Below are 19732 nucleotides of genomic sequence, written 5' to 3' on the forward strand. Positions count from 1 at the left end.
TGACCCCTAATAGGGGATCCCAGGTCCCAGATTCCAAGAGCACCTTCTACAAAACCCATGGGTGAGGGACAAGAACCTTCTCTATGAAGCAAAAGGGATTGGATGAGTGAACTTCCATTAACTTTCTTTAAAGTTCTACACCGTTCATCTTTTAATCTATTGTAATAGCGTTCCCAGTGGTCTATTAATTATGATTATGCTGTTTTTGGTCAAAAGAAAAAAGAAAAAATAATTTTCTTAGACATTCCAATAGTTTCTGCAGAGTGGCAGGAGTTCATCAGAAATTAGACTTTGAATAGTTGGCGGGACTGTTGGCACAGAGCAAACCTTCCCCACTTCCCATCATCCATCTGTTAACAGTCACTGCCGCTAGTTTACAGTCCCTCACACCCCCAACCTAACATTAGTGTTGCAACAAAAATGGCGAGCAACCGTTCAATTTTGATCCAGATGCCAGTTCAGACGAGGACAACAAAGGCGTCCACGGATCTGTTTGTCTGCAAGTGGATGCATCAGAATGAAGTGGAACAGGGAGCTTGTGGCCCAAACAGCATATTTTCTACATAAAATATGCAACCTTTTTCTAACTGCATCTTTTACATTTTCCTGATTCAAAACAGTTTGAATAAAGAAATACTCTGAGATACAATTTTAAGCTTAATTTTCTTCATATGTGTCCTCCACACTACAATAATGTTAAAAACACACTTTTCCTCTAAGTGGGCCTTCAACTATTATCTAATGCTGCAATGAAGACATTTCCCCTCTGAGCAATAACTAAAGGGTTATCCTATCTTATTTTAACTTCCTTTTTTTTTAATGGTTCAATAAGGTGTGTTTAAACTGCTTTAGTCTGGCTCTTCACCTTGAACCTTGGCGTTGTCTTTGTTGACAATTGGAGTGCTTTTGGGGAAAAACGCAGTCTCATGCAGAGAGATGGAATGCATCGCACTTCTTTTTATGAACATTTCTGCTAGCCTGTATGTAAACTGACAAGCCAGGGACGAGACCCGGGCACAGAGCAGCAGTTTAGAAGTCTCCTCTGAGCCTCCTGTAGCGTTGGTGCAAAAGCCATGCAGGGATAGTCGGGCAGTTTTTAGCTTGACTTTAGCTTATGTGCTGAAAGACAAGTGAAAGGAGGGAGACACAGAAACCTCAAAGTAACAGACACTAGCACTTTCAATAACAACGAGCAGAATTATGATGTCATTAAATGTGGTTTAGTAAACATTAGATCCGTTTTGTCTAAGTCCTCTTAGTCAATAGGTTAATTAATTATAACAAACTTGGGCTACTAGCTTTAACAGAAACTTGGCTCCAACAGGATGACTATGTTAGACTGAATGCAGCAACCCCCCCCCCCCCCCCCCCCCGTTATAATAACAAACAGAAATCCATGGTTTCCAGGGAAAGGAGGTGGTTTGGCAGTAATATCCCAGTCTAGCTTACTTCTTAGCCGTAAAGTAAAGCATGTTTATAACTCATTTGAAAGCATCATATTGTCTATAAATCACCTAAACAGGAAGACTCGAAAACCTGTTTTGCTCGTAATTATTTACTTTATTATTTATGAAAACATCAGACTCAAAAAGTAGTTTTATTCATAATAATTTATCGCCTTCCTGGCCCGTATTCAGAATTTTTAACTGGGGTTTCTTACTTTCTATCAACCACTGTTTTAGACTCTGATCAAATTACAATGAATAATAATAGGGGATTTTAATATTCATGTTGATGACCCCAGTGGTTGAAATGCTTTTGCAGCTTTATTAGATCAGGTTGGTTTCACACAAAACGTAAATAAATCCACTGTCATAAGCACACCCTGGACCTTGTTTTAACTCATGGTCTAGAGATCAGCATGCTGAGAGTCCTTTCTCATAAACCCATAATTTCAGATCACTTTCTAATTACCTCCCAGTTCACATTAGAATATGCTACTACACCAGTGAACAAGAAAACCCTTACAAGAACATTATCTGACCGTTCTGTGTCTCAGTTTAAACTCACATTGGATCTAGTACTTAGTAACGTGCAGAGCAAATACCCTGAGAACAGCTCCCATAGCTTCAGTCCCAGTAAAAACAACCAGTTTGTTAATGATGTCATACAAGCCCTCATGCAGGGGGGCCGATAGAGGCCTCACTGCGCGCCGGGAGAAGAAACAAAGAAAAACAAAAGTTTGCTCAGTGTAGTTAAACTCAGTGACGTATGTTTCAGAGGATGTTCAATTTGTCGTTCTGCATGTCAATCAAGTGACGTATTTCACGCTGAGGATGATGATGATTCACTGACGGATTTAAAAAAAAAACATGCTTTCATTTTTTTGTTTATTTATTTTTGATGGCCACATCTGTCGACATAATGAGCACCTCTGGTATAAGGCCAGGGATGTCCAGTTTAGTTTAGTCTGTTTAGTTTGGTTCAGCAATTACCTATTGAATTTTATGACTGATTTCATGTTCTTATGCAATTACCATTTTTTGAAACATTGCTTTATATAAATAAAGTTGAACTAAATTGAACCTGTCTGGCATGAGAGACCCCACTAGGGGTATTTGTCCTAGCAACTCCTAGAATCACTCAAGCTCAGCCCCCCTCACCACGTTAGGATGGCCGTGCATAGAATGGACAGTCTATTTTAGCTTCTGATTTAGCAGTTGAACAGCTTTATTTTGCCAAACCAGAATCATTTACCCAGACATGTTTCAGAGGGTAGAGTGCAGTGCAGTTGTTTAAGTATATCTATCTGGATAAAACTTTGTTATGGGAAGGCTTTATCTAAACGGGATGTTTCCTCTGACTGCATGAGAAATAATGCTCACGATGCACTACTGATTTTTTCTCCGGTGGGTTGGGCCTCATACATATTCATATATTAATATATGTACATGTATATACATAAACTGGTTTTTCTGTCCTTTCTGTGTTTCAACCTTTGACAAAGCCTAACCTTTAAGGTAAATTCTGTTTTATTGTCATATTTTTATTCAAGGTTTCAAGATTAATAGTATTGCATTTCTTAATCTATACATCTGGGGAAATTAAACGTAAAAATAACAGTTTACAAAAACATTGTTCTGATACTCCTTACTGTAATTTTGTCTTAATTTCAGGTTTGTGCATTGAAGATGATGATTTTCCTTCATCTCTGTGTCCTCTACTTGATGGTTCTAAACTCCTTTAACCAAGGATGGGCTTTTCATTACCAACCCAAACACCCATATCTACCATACAAATATGGTAAGTTTAATTTCCATAATTTTTTTTCTGACATAGATAAATGCAAGGGTTTAAATTTTTTTCATTCCATAAATACATCAGAAATGGAAAACTAGCTGAGAGCACTGAAATTTTGTTCAAGGACGTGTTTTTTAATGTTGAGAAAACGGGGGGGGGGAAGCAAGAAAGCCGCATGACATAAAGTAACCTTAAATTAACTGTTTTATTTATTAATTATTGGGTAATTAGCAACATATAGAGTAACGAGGTTACATTTTATGAACATTGTGTGTGTAAAACAGCAGGGTAAAGGTGGAGCTCGCGTTCTGCGGACACATTCCACTGTCATTACCAGAACAGTTAAAGCTACAATGCATACCCTAATATATTCCTTTCTCTTGTTTTTATAGAATTAATAAAGTAAATTTAGCTTGACTTCTCTTTTACTAAGTTCTACTATTTGACAAAAGTAAAATAATGTGATTTTGCAGCAAAACGTCTTCTTTAAAAAAACAAAACAAGATCAGCCTTAAACAATCTGAATGATCAGCTGCTTTGGTTGACCACAAAAGCAAAGAGCCTCATCTACCCAATTACAAATATTCCCTAACATTCAACTTTAATCAAAACCACCATTGCAAAATAGTCTGACGTTTTGAGGTAAGAGTTAACTTTAAAAAAGGTATTTTATTTGCTCAAATTTGAGGTTTTTCTCAAATAAAGCAGATCAACTAGTGAGAAGAGAAAATCAGAAATTTTGCAGATAAATTGCACTTATCCAATGACATTAAGTTACTTGCAAAATCTTTTTTGTAAATAATTTTGACTTTTCACCAGGACTGCAGACATTGTTCAAGGTCATAAGAAAGTTATCTAAGTAAATAGCTTGTGTATCCGCTAGTCTGAATGTCTAAACACTTTTTTATAATCTCCTAAGTCCTTCATCTGCTTACTTTTGCAAGGACAAGAGACTAGGAAAAAAGAAGAAAACAAAAATATAACAAAATCAACGAATTTAATAAGCCAGGGGGAATCTTACCGACACGTGTAAGCTCCCTGAGAACCCTCTTCTCTATCCTCTTTCCTCTGAGATAAACAAGTACACTGCTCTCTTCTAGAGTTTGCAGACTGAAGATCTCTCTTATAATATGCAAATTTCATCAAAAACATGACATATGACCAAATCTAAAGATGTATTTTACAATTGGATAAAAGGTAAACAAAAACCTTCCTTATTCATCGATTGATTAGCAATACAACCACTGCCTGAAACTTAGCACGAGGCTGAGTGGGACAGGTCTTAGGAAAGGCAGCAAAGTGCTTATTTTCAAAGTAAATAAATGCAGCCACAAGAAAAAGTAGAAACCTATCATTTTATTTTCTTTAAATCTGATGTTGATTGTTTATTTTGAAGGATCGTCATTGGTTTCTACCTGGGTAAATGGCATTCATCATAGGGTCATTTGTCCATAAATTTATGAGTGTTGACACCTATTTCTCAAAAAACATTTATCACACAATGTTAGACTTTGTATGTCTATGTGGCTTTACAAGCAAAAGAAAGAAAAAGATGGAGTCAAAACTTTAATTAGTTTTCAGTACTTTTGTTTACTTTGATAAAACGGCCACTTTCAGGTTGGTTTAAGTTTCTGTGTTGGTTCTTGACCTCTGATGAAGGCGGGAAATTTTGATACAAACAAACATGATTACAATAAATTAATAAGTCTATGAAGACTCTCATTCATCCAGGTTGGTTCCATTGTAGTAGGTTTAGGGGATGTCATCTGGACTTGGTTTTTAAAGTTAGAAGACGTTTCACCTCCTATCCAAGAGGTTTTGTCAATTCTGAATTAGCTGGTCGAAGAGCCAGGTATATATGCGCTAATGGGGTAAAGCCGCTTGAGGTGTAGCGGCTTTACCAACATCGCAGAGCCAACCCAAGTGGACCTGAGTCTGCAGTGCACTTCCACCTGAAGGCCACAAACCACTCGTTCGAGGACAGTGAAGTCCGAATTCTAGCCAGAGAGAAAGGATGGTTTGAGTGAGGATAAACCTTCTCTTAATAAGAATGGTGGTCTCAGGTTTATTCTTCCATCCATCTACGGCAGTGTTTTGAAACCTAAACAAACCAAACCACTTCCATCTGAAGTGGAAAGCTGAAAGAGATGACCAGTTTGGGGAGGGAGTTACTGGCTCCCCAACGCCCAGCTGAGGACAAAGGACTCTTAATGACCCGAAACCATGTAGGCTAAGTTGATAATACCATCCAATTTCAGGTCTTTGACATTGACTATATATGAGAATTGGACTGAGTGACTCCTTCCCCCTATAATTCTAAATAAGAAGTACCTGCTGGCTCCAAGAAGTCGAGGTCTTATAGACTTCTATAGAGAAAAAAACAGCTATTACTCAGTCATATGTTAGAATAACAATTATTACTCAACTTTTTTCTGCAGTTTTTTTAATCTTATTTCAAGTTATTCAAATTATAAACTGAGTAATCACATGGGTCAATAACAGTAGGTGTTCTTATGTCATATACAGTAAACCCTTGTTTTTCGCGGGGGTTACATTCCAAAAAGAACCCGTGATAGGCAAAATCCGTGAAGTAGAAACTTCTATTTTATTTTACAATTATTATACAATTAAAAACTCTATTATGCATTGAAAAGAAAGAACAAACCATTTTACAGGCTCAAGCATTTGTTTCACAAATAAAAGTACTTTAGAAACTTTTTTTCAACAAAGAACTTCTGTACTGAATTGTCAAATAACAATTTGAATTATCAATGTGAACAGAAGGCTTCAAAATCGCGGAGATAAGCCCCGCCCACCACGACCCGAGTATTGGATTAAACGGGGGAAAATTTAAAATGATTATGAAAAAAATACAAAGTACAGTCGGACAAATAGTGACTCAGGTGTATTTCACTGCTCTACAGACTGAGCCGCTGCATCCTGACTCCACTCTGCAGTGTTTTCTTCTATTGAAGCCCGCGGGGCAGGTGTGTTTGTTCAGGAGAAGAACATGGTGATAGGCAGTTGTTGTCGCTCTTTTTTCTATGGGTTTTAGAGAAACTCTAAATTGCTAGAGAATTTGCACGTATGTAATTTAAATTTGGCAAGCTGTTTTACGTACGTGTACATATTAAACTGCAACGTTATTGACGCGCAGGTAGAAAAGAAGCGGAGTGACTTTTTAGCCAATCAGAATGCAGAACACAATGTACGATGCAAATCCGTGAAGTAGCGAAACCGTGAAAAGTAAACCGCGTTATAGCAAGGGATCACTGTATTCGAAACATTTGATTGAGAGATTCTCCTGAGCCTGCTTTCAATGGTAGGGATGAGGCCTTTCAACAAGCTCACTCCTGATTGGTAAGAGGGGTTGCTATAGAAATGTTGACCTAGACTTAGTCGGACCAATCATTGCTTACTGACGTAATTTGGTTCCAAACGTCTGTATCGCCAAAAAATTGGCAACTGAATTTGCTTTATTTAGTTGGAGCCAGAAGTAAACCCCTTTGTTTGGGTGACTGGTGATCAAATAAACTTCCCTTTGAGTAGTTAATGACATTTATTTTTAAAAGATCCTTTTTTTAATTTCACATAAGGGTGACACTAAATTGGTATTTCTGGTCCTGCGCAAAAAAGACAGAGCAAATAAAAATATCAATATGCTAAAAATTAAGATGAATACATTTCGATGGAATATTGCTAATAAAGACAACCAATATAACCAATATAACCAAGATAAATAAACACAATGTAAAAATCTTTGTCAATGAATTGTTAAATCAAAAGGGAAAAGAAAGAGTGAGGGCAGTAGTGCTACATGGGTATTTAAAGTTGATCTTTTCAAAAGGTAAACTTTAATGTTTCCGTTTGTTGTATTACATGCAGACTATTCCCGGTCACCTGTACTTCCTGAAGAAAGTGGACCATCTGGATTACCTGGGCCACCTGGACCATGTGGACCACCTGGACCACGTGGACAACCTGGACGTCAAGGACCACCTGGGCCAAAAGGTGAAAGAGGACATCAAGGACCAATAGGCCAGCCTGGAATCAAAGGATCAGAAGGACCAAGGGGTTATATGGGGCCAAAGGGGTCAAATGGAATACCTGGGATGTGTGGAACTCCAGGACCACAGGGACCACAGGGAGAAATTGGTGCACAAGGGCCAAAGGGTAAAATGGGTTTGAAAGGAGCAAAGGGTGACATTGGACCACAGGGGCAAAAAGGTCAAATGGGATCAAAGGGGTCAAAGGGTGAAATGGGACCAAAAGGGCTTAAAGGTCAAACAGGACCACAGGGACCAAAGGGTGAAACTGGGCCACAGGGACCACCTGGACCATCTGAGAATAAAGGAGCTCAGGGGCCAAAGGGAGACATTGGACCAAAGGGAGCAAAAGGTGCAAAGGGACAGCAAGGGCCAAAGGGTGAAATGGGTGAAAAGGGATTAAAGGGACTGCCTGGACTTTCTGGGACACCAGGAGCAAAAGGTGATATGGGACCACAGGGGCCAACAGGTGATTTAGGACCACAAGGGCCAAAAGGTCACGAGGGATCACAAGGTTTAAAGGGTGATATGGGACAACAGGGACTCAAGGGTGCAATAGGACCACTGGGGCCAAAGGGTGATGTGGGACCACAGGGACCAGCTGGACCGCCTGGGTCACCAGGAGGTCAAAAGGGAGAAAAGGGTACAAAAGGAGAAATGGGTGTAATGGGAACACAGGGACCACCTGGACCACCAGGGGGACAGGGAGAAAAGGGTACAAAAGGGGCAGTGGGTGCAATGGGACCACAGGGGCCACAGGGTAATACAGGAGCAATGGGAGCAAAGGGAGAAATGGGACCAAATGGGCTAAAGGGTGATATGGGACCACAGGGGTTAAAGGGAAATATGGGATCCACGGGACCAAAGGGGGAAATTGGACCACCTGGGCCAAAAGGCAATGAGGGATTACAGGGACCTAGTGGAACACCAGGAAATCCAGGACAAAAGGGGGACTTAGGACCACAGGGGCCAAAAGGTGATGTGGGACAACAAGGGCAAAAAGGTGATACAGGACCACAGGGTCCCAAGGGCAATGAGGGATCACAGGGACCTACTGGAACACCTGGGAATCCAGGATTAAAGGGTGATTTGGGGCCACCGGGGCCAACGGGGGACATGGGGCTACAGGGACTAAAGGGTGATAAAGGAGCCAAAGGACAAAAGGGTGAAATAGGAGAAAAGGGAACAAAGGGTGATTTGGGTCCTATGGGGGTTAAGGGTTCAGCAGCAGAACCGGGACCACCAGGGCCACCGGGGCCACCAGGGCCACCAGGGCCACCAGCACCTCCAAACTCAAGAAGCCCACGTTCAATAATTGGATATTTTGGGCCACCAGGGCCACGTGGACCATCAAGACTAACAGGACCTATTGGACTAAGAGGACCAAGTGGAGATCTTGGACCACAGGGGTTGAAGGGTGAAATGGGACCACAGGGGTTAAAGGGGGACATTGGACCACAGGGGTTACAGGGACCATGGGGACCTAAGGGACCCCCTGGAGAACCTGGTTTACATGGACAGCAGGGACCACAAGGATTAACCGGACCACGAGGAACACCAGGAGTTTGCGAAACAGGTGACATCCTATTTCTCCTTAACAAATGTTAAATATAAACCATAAACTAATTATTTGATGTCATACAGTTACTGTGTTGCAGTATTCAAGTTCTTGTTTTAAGTGGTGTTTCATGTCCTTAAAATAACTGAAAATAATAAATAGAATTGGAAATAACAAAAAATGTTTTACTGTAAAACTTTAACACAAGCCAGTGAGATTGTCAACAAGGTAAATGAATATACCAACCACCCAGCTTTTTTGTGTCCAAGTTATAATCTTTACAGACTGTGTGTAAATACTCTTTAACTATTAGCAAATTAAATAAAAGCAACAGTTAACATCTAAAATTGGCTGACTGTGATATTTCAAGAGCTTGATAACTATTCTCTGTTTGCCATGTGTTAACTAAATTCTTTCCATTTGACCTAGAGTGCGGATGTTTGAACATCAGTGACCTGCAGGACAGCATCATCAAGATAAAACAGTACATATTAGGTAAGATTACGAGAAACAAGGAATTGTACTCTTGGTAAAGACTAGAATGAACTTTCAAAGTTCCACTCTAATTATCTTTTGAACAATTGTGAAAGTGTTCCCGGTGGTCTTTTCATTATGATTATGCCGTTTCTATTAAAAAGAACAAAACTGTGTTATTTTCTAGGGCATAGATTCAGCAGAGGCAGCAGTTCATTAGAAATTCTCCTCTGAGTTGTGGGCGGGACTGTTTGGACAAAGCAACCCCCACCCCTTTTGCTGAGAGCTCAGAGCAAGAAGCTTGTGGCCCAACAGGGGTATTTTTAATGTCACAAATAACCTTTTTGAAATGGCATTTTTTTCTCTGCTCCTGATTCACAACATTTTTGAATAAAGAAATACTCAGAAATGCTATTTTAAGCTTAATTGTCCTCCATTGTCAGAAAAATGCCATAAGAAGAGGTTAAAAAACAAAAAAATCATGATTTTCACTGGAGTGGGTCCTTAAGTATACAGACAGTTTCTATTTTTCTGACTTAGATAAACATCAAAACATGTTTTTTCATGAATTCATGCAGAAATCTAAGTAATTCGAATGTGTTAAAATACTTTTTTCTTGCAACTGTAAAGATAGAAAGTTGTATGGTTCAACTATACATGGTACTGAACTGTCAGCTATTTTAGAAACCCATTGATCTGTGTAAGAAAAAACAGCAGCATGTTTGCCCTTTGAGGCCTATCCTTCACTACTACAATGGTTGCAGAAGTGTGAAATGTTAGCCAACAATTACTTGTAAGTTTAAGCATATTACCACGTAAACATGCAGGATAATCACGTTCCCATTATTGCACGTTTTTTGTCATTTCTGTAGGACAGCTGTATTTGTTGATTTTCGTTTTTAAAGCCTCTTAGCTTTCATGTGCTTTCCTCTAGTCCATTAAAATCAAGCTAAAATGTCCATAGTTTGGTTATATTCTTATTGATAAATTTCTGGTCTTGTTGTTTAACATGTTTAAATGTGGATTATTGCATAGGTTGCATTTAAATAAAGCCACCAAGTTGTGTTAGTTGTTTTAATTTCAACATTTCTCTTTGTAAAATTCAAACTCACAGTACTGTAGTTTATTTTCTGACATTTGCTTCCATGAAAACTCATGTTGTTTTTTTCTTTGTAGCCAAGAGTTTATCATTATCTCTTTTTTTTCCAGCTAATACCTTCCAGTTCCTCTGGAACGTTGGTCAGAAATTCTTTGTGTCCAACAAGGACAGCGGTTCTTTTGAGACAGCCGTGGAGTTCTGCTCCCAGCAAGGCCTGGAGCTGGCTCTGCCCCAGAATGAAGAGGAGAACAACAAACTGATGGAGGTGTTTGGGGACGCCTTCAAAGACGTCTGGATCAGTGTCAAAAACAAAACGGCAGATGGGACATTTCAGGTTGACGTAAAAAATCAACCTCTGACTTTCACTAAATGGGAAAAGGGACAGCCAGGTGACTCCATCCAGCACACAGGCTGCACTGTGCTGACTGGAAACGGCTTCTGGAGGGTGATGCATGACTGCCACTACAACACGTTCATTGTTTGTCAGCTATAGTGACATTTTTGTCCAAGTTTTTCCTTAATGTCTCGTGAAACTAAATGTTTCCTACTTCTTTAAATACATTTTTTAGACTTGTTCTCTATTTTTCTTTTTTTGAAATCTGAGTTTCTGTTAAGAACTTAAATATGTGTTGATTTAATTAACATTATGTGTACATATTTCTCAATAAATAAATAAAAATGAATAAAGTAAGTGCTTGGTGCGGATACTCTGCTCCAATAAAATAAAGACCAACCATCCCTTTTTACATTTGGTTTCACTTTTTTAAACCTGAATTTATATTTTACAAAGTTAAAAATAAATGTTAATGCTTCTCTTTTCTTTGGGAAAAGTTTTAAACAAATAAATACTTGTAAGCTGTTTACATTTGATACAAAATTACACAATTATTTATGTTTGAAGAGTGTGTTGATTCAACAACATCCATCTACTTTAGGAAATGAATTGTATTTTTCACCTCTGGTCCAACATGTGTGTATTTGATTATATCAGTTACTGACATTGTACTATCCACAGTAGTTCCACAAGAAGAGCTTCAGCTTTGGTGCATATGATGTTTTTTTTAATATAATAGTAAAATGCGCATAAAAGTTAGAGGATGAGTGACATGACTTAATGACCCAAGACAGTGTGTTGTGTACAGCAGACCAAACTGTCCCCTTATGATAACAGTCTGAAGTTTGTCCATTCATCCATCATCAGAACACGTTGAATCCCTTTCGGAGGGTTGCTGGAGCAATTGAGATACCAATCAACCTATGAAGTAATTATTTGGACTTTAGGAGGAAAGCAGAGAAAACCCACACATGCACGAGGAGAACATGGAAACTCCACAGGAAATTCCCAGCTGGGATTTCAACCAGGGCATTCTCACTGTGAAATGAGAGCACTATCCACTGTGTGCAGGTCCTACAAAGAGTATTGAAGAAGAAGCTAAATTAATAAAGTATGACAGGACAGTAGTGAAGGGATCTCCAATTTTCTGAGCAAAAGACTTTTGCTTCAAAATTACCTTAATTTATAGCATATACATAAAGTAAAAAGATAAGTGAATTGTTTTTCTCATAGCTGGAAATAAATTCAGGCATCAAGGGGTTGATACCTTGTTAGCAAGAAGGTTTAAATTATTTTTAAGTGTTAAAAATAATTCACACTAAATAACTTTAAGTTATATATTGGCCTGATACTTTAAAACACAAAAACATGATGATAACTTGAGTGATTGGTCAGTCATTTACTTTTTGTACTTGTCAAAAGCCCACTGTCTTTTTTTGAATGATAGTTTTATTATAACGTTAGTTTTTTAAAGTAAAAAAAAAAAGTCATTTCAGTTTTTTATGACTTCAAGGTTTTTTGCTGACTTGTAAAATTCCTCTGTCTGATGTTTTAGTCTAGTTTTACTTTTTAAAATACTCATCATTACATTACAAACATTAAAAATCCTTTCATCTTTTTCTCTATACATATATTTACAGTACAGACCAAAAGTTTGGACACACCTTCTCATTCAAAGAGTTTTCTTTACTTTTCATGACTATGAAAATTGTAGAGTCACACTGAAGGCATAAACCTGTAAATTAACACATATGGAATAAATACATATGTCATATTGTAGGTTCTTCATAGTTGCCACCTTTTGATTTGATTACTGCTTTGCACACTCTTGACATTCTCTTGATGAGCTTCTAAAGGTAGTCAGCTGAAATGTTTTTCACTTCACATGTGTGCCCTGGTTAACAGGTTAACAGCAGCTCAGATTGGAGAGCAGGTCAATGGCACACAGAGTTCTAGCAGCAGACACATCTCTACAACAACTGTTAAAAGGAGACTGTGTGAATCAGGCCTTCATGGTAGAATATCTGCTAGAAAACCACTGCTAAAGAAAGGCAACAAGCAGAAGAGACTTGTTTGGGCTAAAGAACACAAGGAATTGACATTAGTCTCGTGGAAATCTGTGCTTTGGTCTAATGAGTCCAAATTGAAGATTTTTGGTTCCAACCACCGTGTCATCCCAAGCAATCCTGATTTTGACCAGGGGCCCTAAATTGTGTAATACTAAATAAACTTGACACCACTTTTAAATATCTGGGTCTCTTTTTTGGGTTCTGTTATAATGAAAGATGGTTTTCAACTTTTCACATGATCAGTAGCAAACATTAAAGCCTGAAGGAACATATTTTTGACTCAATTTTGTTGCACAAACTTCAATCCATCGGATGGCAACAACACAGAAACAGGCGACCACACAAACTAAGCCCAAAGGGATAATATAGAATAACCAAATAACCTGAAGTATGATTTAAGACTGTGGGAGGAATCTGAAGTCCTGGCGAAAAGAACTTATACTTATATTGAACTAATTTATATGAACTCCTTTTGTTTTCTACCAACTGATCTGCCGCCGCTTGCATGTTGGTATATGTCAGACCACCATGACAACAGTGGTTCATCGTGTGAGCAGTGCTAAACAGTATCAAGCACAGAAAGTTCCTGGCATTCTGAAGCACATATTGTGTGACAGTTGAGCTGTCACTGATAGAGATTTTGACAGAAAAGTCATTGGAACTGATTAGCAATCTTTTAATGCATCAGTGTGTTCAGTTTTAATACAGCTAAGCATGTTTTAGAGATAAAACATAAAAAAGATCATCTTGTATCCATGGATGTTGGTGAAGTTGCAGAAAAAAGCACAGTTGAAATGTGGAAATGAATTAATCAACATGGATTTTTTGCTGACTACTCCGCTGACTAACTTTTCTTTTTTTTCCTGAGTCAGACCAGAAGTCTGTATAAATAAGTATTGTCAAGTTTTCAACTTCACTTGTGTTTGAAACCAGTGGCAAAAACAGCATTTCTAAGGTAATTATGGCTTTTGATAAAGAAGTTTAAAACAACTTCAAGAATAGGATTTTTCTAACGCAATCTAAACAATTTCACTCATTTCTTTTCAAAAAGGTTTCAAGGTCAAATCAATAATAGGTGGATAAATGTGTAATTGTGTAACTTTCATTAGCTTTAAATTGACTTGTTATAGTAAAGCCCTGCTTGGTTATGTTGCTTTTAACCTAAATGGGTTACACAGTTATAGGAATTGTGTCATCATTTTTTTTTTAAATATCTGGATTCCATCTCTGCCTTTAGATGATCGGGAAGCGTCTTCTGCTCAGCATCTTCAGCTTGTTGATTCCAAGTGTCTACAACCTTGCTGGAGCTTCCACGGCAACAGATCCAAACAAAAAGGATCAGCATGGCTCCAAAGGATTGGATCAGCGCTCCTCAAAAGACTATGCACATTATTCACATGAATATGGTAAGGTTTATTGTCCTTTCTTCTGACATTCTGACAAATATATCTTGCAAATAAAACTAAAAACTAAATTTAAAAAAATCTACTGCCTGTTGAAAAGTGTCAAAAAATCAAAAAGTGATGTTCTAATTCCTCTGTCCATCTATACACAGCTACTGGGTTAAAATATTAACAAATTCTACAAAATGAAAATTTTTGGATTTGGAAATTTTAGAATTCATAGACTTAACTGTACAGTTTCTATTTACGTTTTGGTTGTTTTTCCTGCTTCTGTTTGTGTAAAAAAAACCCATCCAAAACAAATTTCATAACAGAGTTTTTTAACTACCAACTAAAGAGTCTTTGGAGTTTCCTTGAAGTTAAAGAGCAGTTAAAAACTCTACCAAATGTCTGCCATCTCAAAGAATTTTACCCCATTTAAAGTATTTAAAATATAGGGGACTTTAAATTCCATTTTTATATCTACATGTCAAACTTGCTGTGCAAGCAGAATTTAGTATACATAAATCTTCTGCAGCAACTAAAAAGATCAACGTACAGTCAAACACTGAATCTGACTATAACCAATAGATGTTGCTGTTTAAAAAAGTTTTTCCAAAAATGTGGATGTCTGACTATTTCTGTTTGCTTTGATTTGTTGATTTTAATTATAACTAATATATTTTGGTAAGATTTTTCAAGTTTTCATTCTCTATTTGTTGGAAGAAGAAGAAGTTTGCTTGCTACTTGAGATTGAAAAACCAACTGCAGGTTCAGGATAGACAATTTCAGTTAAAAGACCATTTGACCCACCTCACAAAAGTTCTGGGGCCTCATTTATAAAACTTTGCGTAGGATTTGCGTCAGAAGTGGCGCACGGATGAAACATAGGACGTGCGTACGCACAGAAATATTCGGATTATTAAAACCGTGCGCACGCACATCCTACGCATCTTTCCCTTAATAAATCACAACCGATTCTAAATGCAGCGCAGCTTTTGCGGCTTCATGACACGCCCATAGTTGCCCATAAATAGTCCGTGAAACGCCCACAAATGAATATTCATTGATTGCGAAACCATGCCAAACACGGAGAGAAAATAAAAAAAAACGTAACTTCACTCAATGTGAAGTAGAAGTTATCGTTGGCGAGGTGGAAAAGAGGAGAAAAGTGTTGTTTGGAGGGCACAGTGTGGGCATTACTAATGCCAAAAAGGCACGTGAGTGGCAAACGGTGGCAGACGCCTTAAATGCTGTAGCCTCACAACCTTGGACCGTGGCCGAAATAAAAAAGAAATGGTCGGACATCAAAGTCGAGGCAAAAAAACGTCTGGCGCTGCATCGCCAGAGTGTGTCTGCCACGGGGGGGGGGGGGGGGGGGGGGGGTTTCCGGAGCTGACCCCTCTTGATGAGAGACTGGCGGCAATAATTGGGCCCCACCAGAGAGGGACGCCCACAGCCCCAGTCCTGTTGGACAGGACAAGTTTAAAAAAAAAAAAAAAAAAAAAAAAAACATAAAATAATTGGGGAATCCCTTAAGTGGAGTGGTGACTGGGGCGCAGGGGGGGCACCGACGTGCCAGATGAACCGGGTGACACACCCCCAAAAGCCCGCAGAGGTCCAACAGGGCGGCTCGAGAAAGCCGGAACCGGCTCATAAGCCACCTGTCCTCGTTTGCCAGCACGCGTCTTCTTGCTGTCTAAAGATGCGTTCACTCCGAATTCTTCCATTTGCCACATCTTCTAAGAGCGCAAGATCAGCCACCCATTGTGCGTCATTGTGATGGGGCAGATGGGGCATTTTATTTCCATCCATTTAATTACATCTGACAAGCTACAGATGTCGGTAATAATCAACGTGGAAATGGGAAATTGATCAGCGCAAATGTAATTTCTTGTTGCTTTCTGAATGAGACATACGCCATACATTGTTTTATCAAAAATAAAACAAACTAAAGGCATATGCATGAATACCATAATTCCGTAGCTTCTGAAGAAATGTTTTACTATGAAAACAACTTTCCCCATTGGACAATTAATACGTCTGTCTGTCTGTCTAATTGCACCTATATCTGCTCCGCCAGATGAACACATTAACGACAATATCAGTTTTGTACATTATTTCGTTCTGTTAACTATATTATTTATGAGGATGAATTGCACAACATGCCAATATTGCAGAACATATTTCACTTTTCTTTCTGCAAATAAGTGTTCATTTCAATTTCTGTTGTAATTTTCGTTTGATTTTTTTTGTTTGTCTCACTGCTGATCGATCAAACGGGTGTTCGTGTAGGCTGTTAATTGTAAGACTTGCTTTGTGAAGTCTTCATGTAATTTCTGATAGGCAGTATTGTCATTTTCACTTTCACGTGTTTTTCTTCCGTCTGCCGACGGTGTCGCCGCTTCTCATTTCACCCGTTTTTGTGCGTACGCCTGGGTCAGAGCTTGCGTGAAGGACCGCACATTTTCCCGTCAAGTTTGCTTTTTATAAATCTCAATTATTGCGTAGAGAGTGACGTACGCCTTCTTTTGTGTGTACGCAACATTTTTAAATGAGGCCCCAGGTCACTTTATGATAACTTAGTTAAACTAGAAACTGTAGAGAATCCTTTTCAAAGATTATTCAGAAAGTAATGGTATCAGCTGGGGGCAGGAAGGACCAACTTTAAGAGTGAGCATTACAGCACATGTGAAGAAACCTCCAAATGAAGAGTCTCTTGTGACTGAGTTAGTGTTATAAAAAGGATTCCATTTTTATTGATGGCTTATTTTGATCCAATATCTTAAACCCACATCCAACTAATTTGTGACAAAGCCTTTGGTGAAACTGATGCTGGGTTGTTGCCATATTAATTTATTTTAAACTGTTGCAATGATTGAGTGGTTTTCTTCACTCTGCTTCAGCTGTACTTTACTCTTCTGTCTTTATTCAAACCCAGATCCCCATTTTCCACCTGTGCTAATGGGACCACCTGGACCACCTGGACCATGTGGACCACCTGGACATCATGGACCACCTGGACGTCCTGGAAAAAATGGACAAAAAGGCGAAAAGGGTGAAACTGGACCTAAAGGATCACCGGGATCACCTGGAGAACAGGGTCTAGGAGGGGAAAAGGGTCTAAGGGGCCCTCGGGGACCAAGGGGTCGAAACGGAAAAAAGGGGCGACGCGGACCAGAAGGTGAAGAGGGACCACAAGGGCCAAAGGGTGAAACGGGACCTGAGGGACCACCTGGACCTGAAGGGCCGTGTGGACCAATTGGACCTGAAGGACCTTGTGGACCACATGGACCTAAAGGTCAACCTGGACAAAAAGGTGACAATGGACAAAAAGGACAACCTGGACCTCAAGGACCAATGGGACCTCCAGGACCACAGAATTTGAAAGGTGAAATGGGACCAAAAGGATCGCCAGGATCAAATGGACCACCTGGACCACCTGGCCCTCCAGGACCACAGGGATCAAAAGGTGACATGGGACCAAAAGGATCACCAGGATCAAGTGGACCAGCTGGACCACCTGGACCTCCAGGACCACAGGGATCAAAAGGTTACATGGGACCACAAGGGCCAAAGGGTCAAATGGGACCTCCAGGACCACAGGGATCAAAAGGTTACATGGGACCCCCTGGACCTCAAGGACCACCTGGACCACCTGGAAGTCAGGGACCAAAGGGTGAAAAAGGACATAAAGGTGAAAAAGGTGAAAAGGGATCAAAGGGAGAAAATGGTGAACCTGGAACACAAGGACCTCCTGGACCATTGGGACCTCCAGGACCACAAGGCTTAAAAGGTAAAAAGGGTTGTCCAGGACCAAAAGGTACGCCTGGAATACAGGGGCCCCCTGGACCATGTGGACCTCCAGGTCCTTCTGGATCAAAAGGTGCAAAGGGGGAAAGAGGACCAAGTGGACCTCCAGGACCAACTGGATATAAGGGATCACCTGGAATGAAAGGTGATATTGGACCGCAAGGACCATGTGGACCGCCTGGACCATGTGGACCTCCTGGACCAGCTGGAAATCAGGGGCCAAAGGGTTATAAGGGCGATCAGGGCAACATGGGACCACCGGGGCCCAAAGGTAGCACTGGACCACCTGGACCAAAGGGTTGCAAGGGAAATAAGGGAGAAAAGGGAGAAAAGGGTGAAAAGGGTAAACGGGGTAAAAAGGGAGAGAAGGGTGAGAAGGGGGAAATGGGTCCACCAGGTCCACCATGTTCACCATTACCTTCACTTCTACGAACTCGACGTGGAGTAACTGGACCAATTGGAATTCCAGGACCAATTGGACCTCCTGGAGCAACTGGACATCAAGGACCTCGGGGCTTAAATGGGGAAATTGGACCACAGGGGCCACCTGGTGAGCCTGGATCCCATGGACAACAAGGTCCAGCTGGATCCCCTGGAACACCCGGAATCTGTAAAACAGGTAATCATCTTTTGATGTACCTACCACTAAGAAATATGAAATGGGACCAAATATGGGATGTTGTTAATCTGATCAGAGCAGGGGGCTTTAGAAATATTATAATCACGCATATGTGATGAAAGGCACGTGAAACCATAATGAGACCAATTGCTCTATAATACATGTTTTTTTAAATTGTCTTATGTTACATTTTTTTGTCTCTGATCTAGACTCGGATATCAGCGTTTTGCTGAACAGTGTAATCAAGATAAAGCAGCACATACTAGGTAAGGCAATGTTCAACATTACAGCTTTATTTGGAACCGGAAAAAGCTGCAATTTATTCCTTTAATCAAGTCTGTTCAACAGATCTGGTTTTTTCCATATTTTTCTGTCTTCTTTGAAAACATCAGTTGATTATTTTCATCTCTTTTTTTTCCAGCTAATACCTTCCAGTTCCTCTGGAACGTTGGTCAGAAATTCTATGTGTCCAACAAGGACAGCGGTTCTTTTGAGACAGCCGTGGAGTTCTGCTCCCAGCAAGGCCTGGAGCTGGCTCTGCCCCAGAATGAGGAGGAGAACAGCAAACTGATGGAGGTGTTTGGGGACGCCTTCAAAGACGTCTGGATCAGTGTCAACAACAAAACGGCAGAAGGGAAATTCCATGTTGATATGAACAATCAACTTCTGACCTTTACCAAATGGGAAAAGGGACAGCCAGGTGACTCCATCCAGCACACAGGCTGCACTGTGCTGACTGGAAACGGCCTCTGGAGGGTGATGCATGACTGCTTTAGTGATGCATTCATTGTTTGTCAGCTATAGGAGAAACAACGTCTTAACTGTTGTGTTACTTCTTTAAAAGTAATATATTTGATCTAAGTTTTAAAGTTTTTTTCTACAATCTATTTTGTCATCTGTAAAAGACAAGCGGTTCTGATCTTCGTCTTTATTTAAAATAAGGTTATATCTGTCTGAAGTGTTTGCCACTTAATTCTACTAAATATAAATCATTAAAAGAAAAAAATATTTATTTTAAGAATGGAAAGTCTGTAACATCCAAGTGATGTTTGTTAAATATCAGCTTTTAGTCTTTAATACCACTGTCTTCTTTCTCAT

The 19732-nt window shown here is 39.7% G+C and overlaps 1 protein-coding gene across 1 annotated transcript; it reads left to right on the top strand.

Moving 5' to 3' along the window:
- The first annotated feature begins 2890 nt into the window (after nt 1–2890).
- Nucleotides 2891–19503, top strand: LOC101164228 (collagen alpha-1(I) chain-like). The gene is made up of 8 exons (XM_023955445.1): nt 2891–2960; nt 3117–3243; nt 7126–8862; nt 9274–9339; nt 10528–10909; nt 17109–18634; nt 18844–18900; nt 19056–19503. Exons 2-8 carry the CDS (start codon nt 3132–3134, stop codon nt 19436–19438), a joined length of 4263 nt encoding a protein of 1420 aa, XP_023811213.1. The 5' UTR covers nt 2891–2960; nt 3117–3131; the 3' UTR covers nt 19439–19503.
- Nucleotides 19504–19732: the final 229 nt, after the last annotated feature.

Source organism: Oryzias latipes, chromosome 6 (genome assembly GCF_002234675.1).
Source record: "Oryzias latipes chromosome 6, ASM223467v1".
Classification (NCBI taxonomy): Eukaryota; Metazoa; Chordata; class Actinopteri; order Beloniformes; family Adrianichthyidae; genus Oryzias; species Oryzias latipes.

Excerpts from the sequence above, each read along its gene's own strand:
- LOC101164228 (XM_023955445.1), top strand. The coding sequence starts at position 3,132 with ATGATGATTTTCCTTCATCTCTGTGTCCTCTACTTGATGGTTCTAAAC. Across the intron at positions 8,863-9,273 it reads ACCAGGAGTTTGCGAAACAG|AGTGCGGATGTTTGAACATC; the intron begins GTGACATCCTAT and ends CATTTGACCTAG. Across the intron at positions 18,635-18,843 it reads ACCCGGAATCTGTAAAACAG|ACTCGGATATCAGCGTTTTG; the intron begins GTAATCATCTTT and ends TCTCTGATCTAG.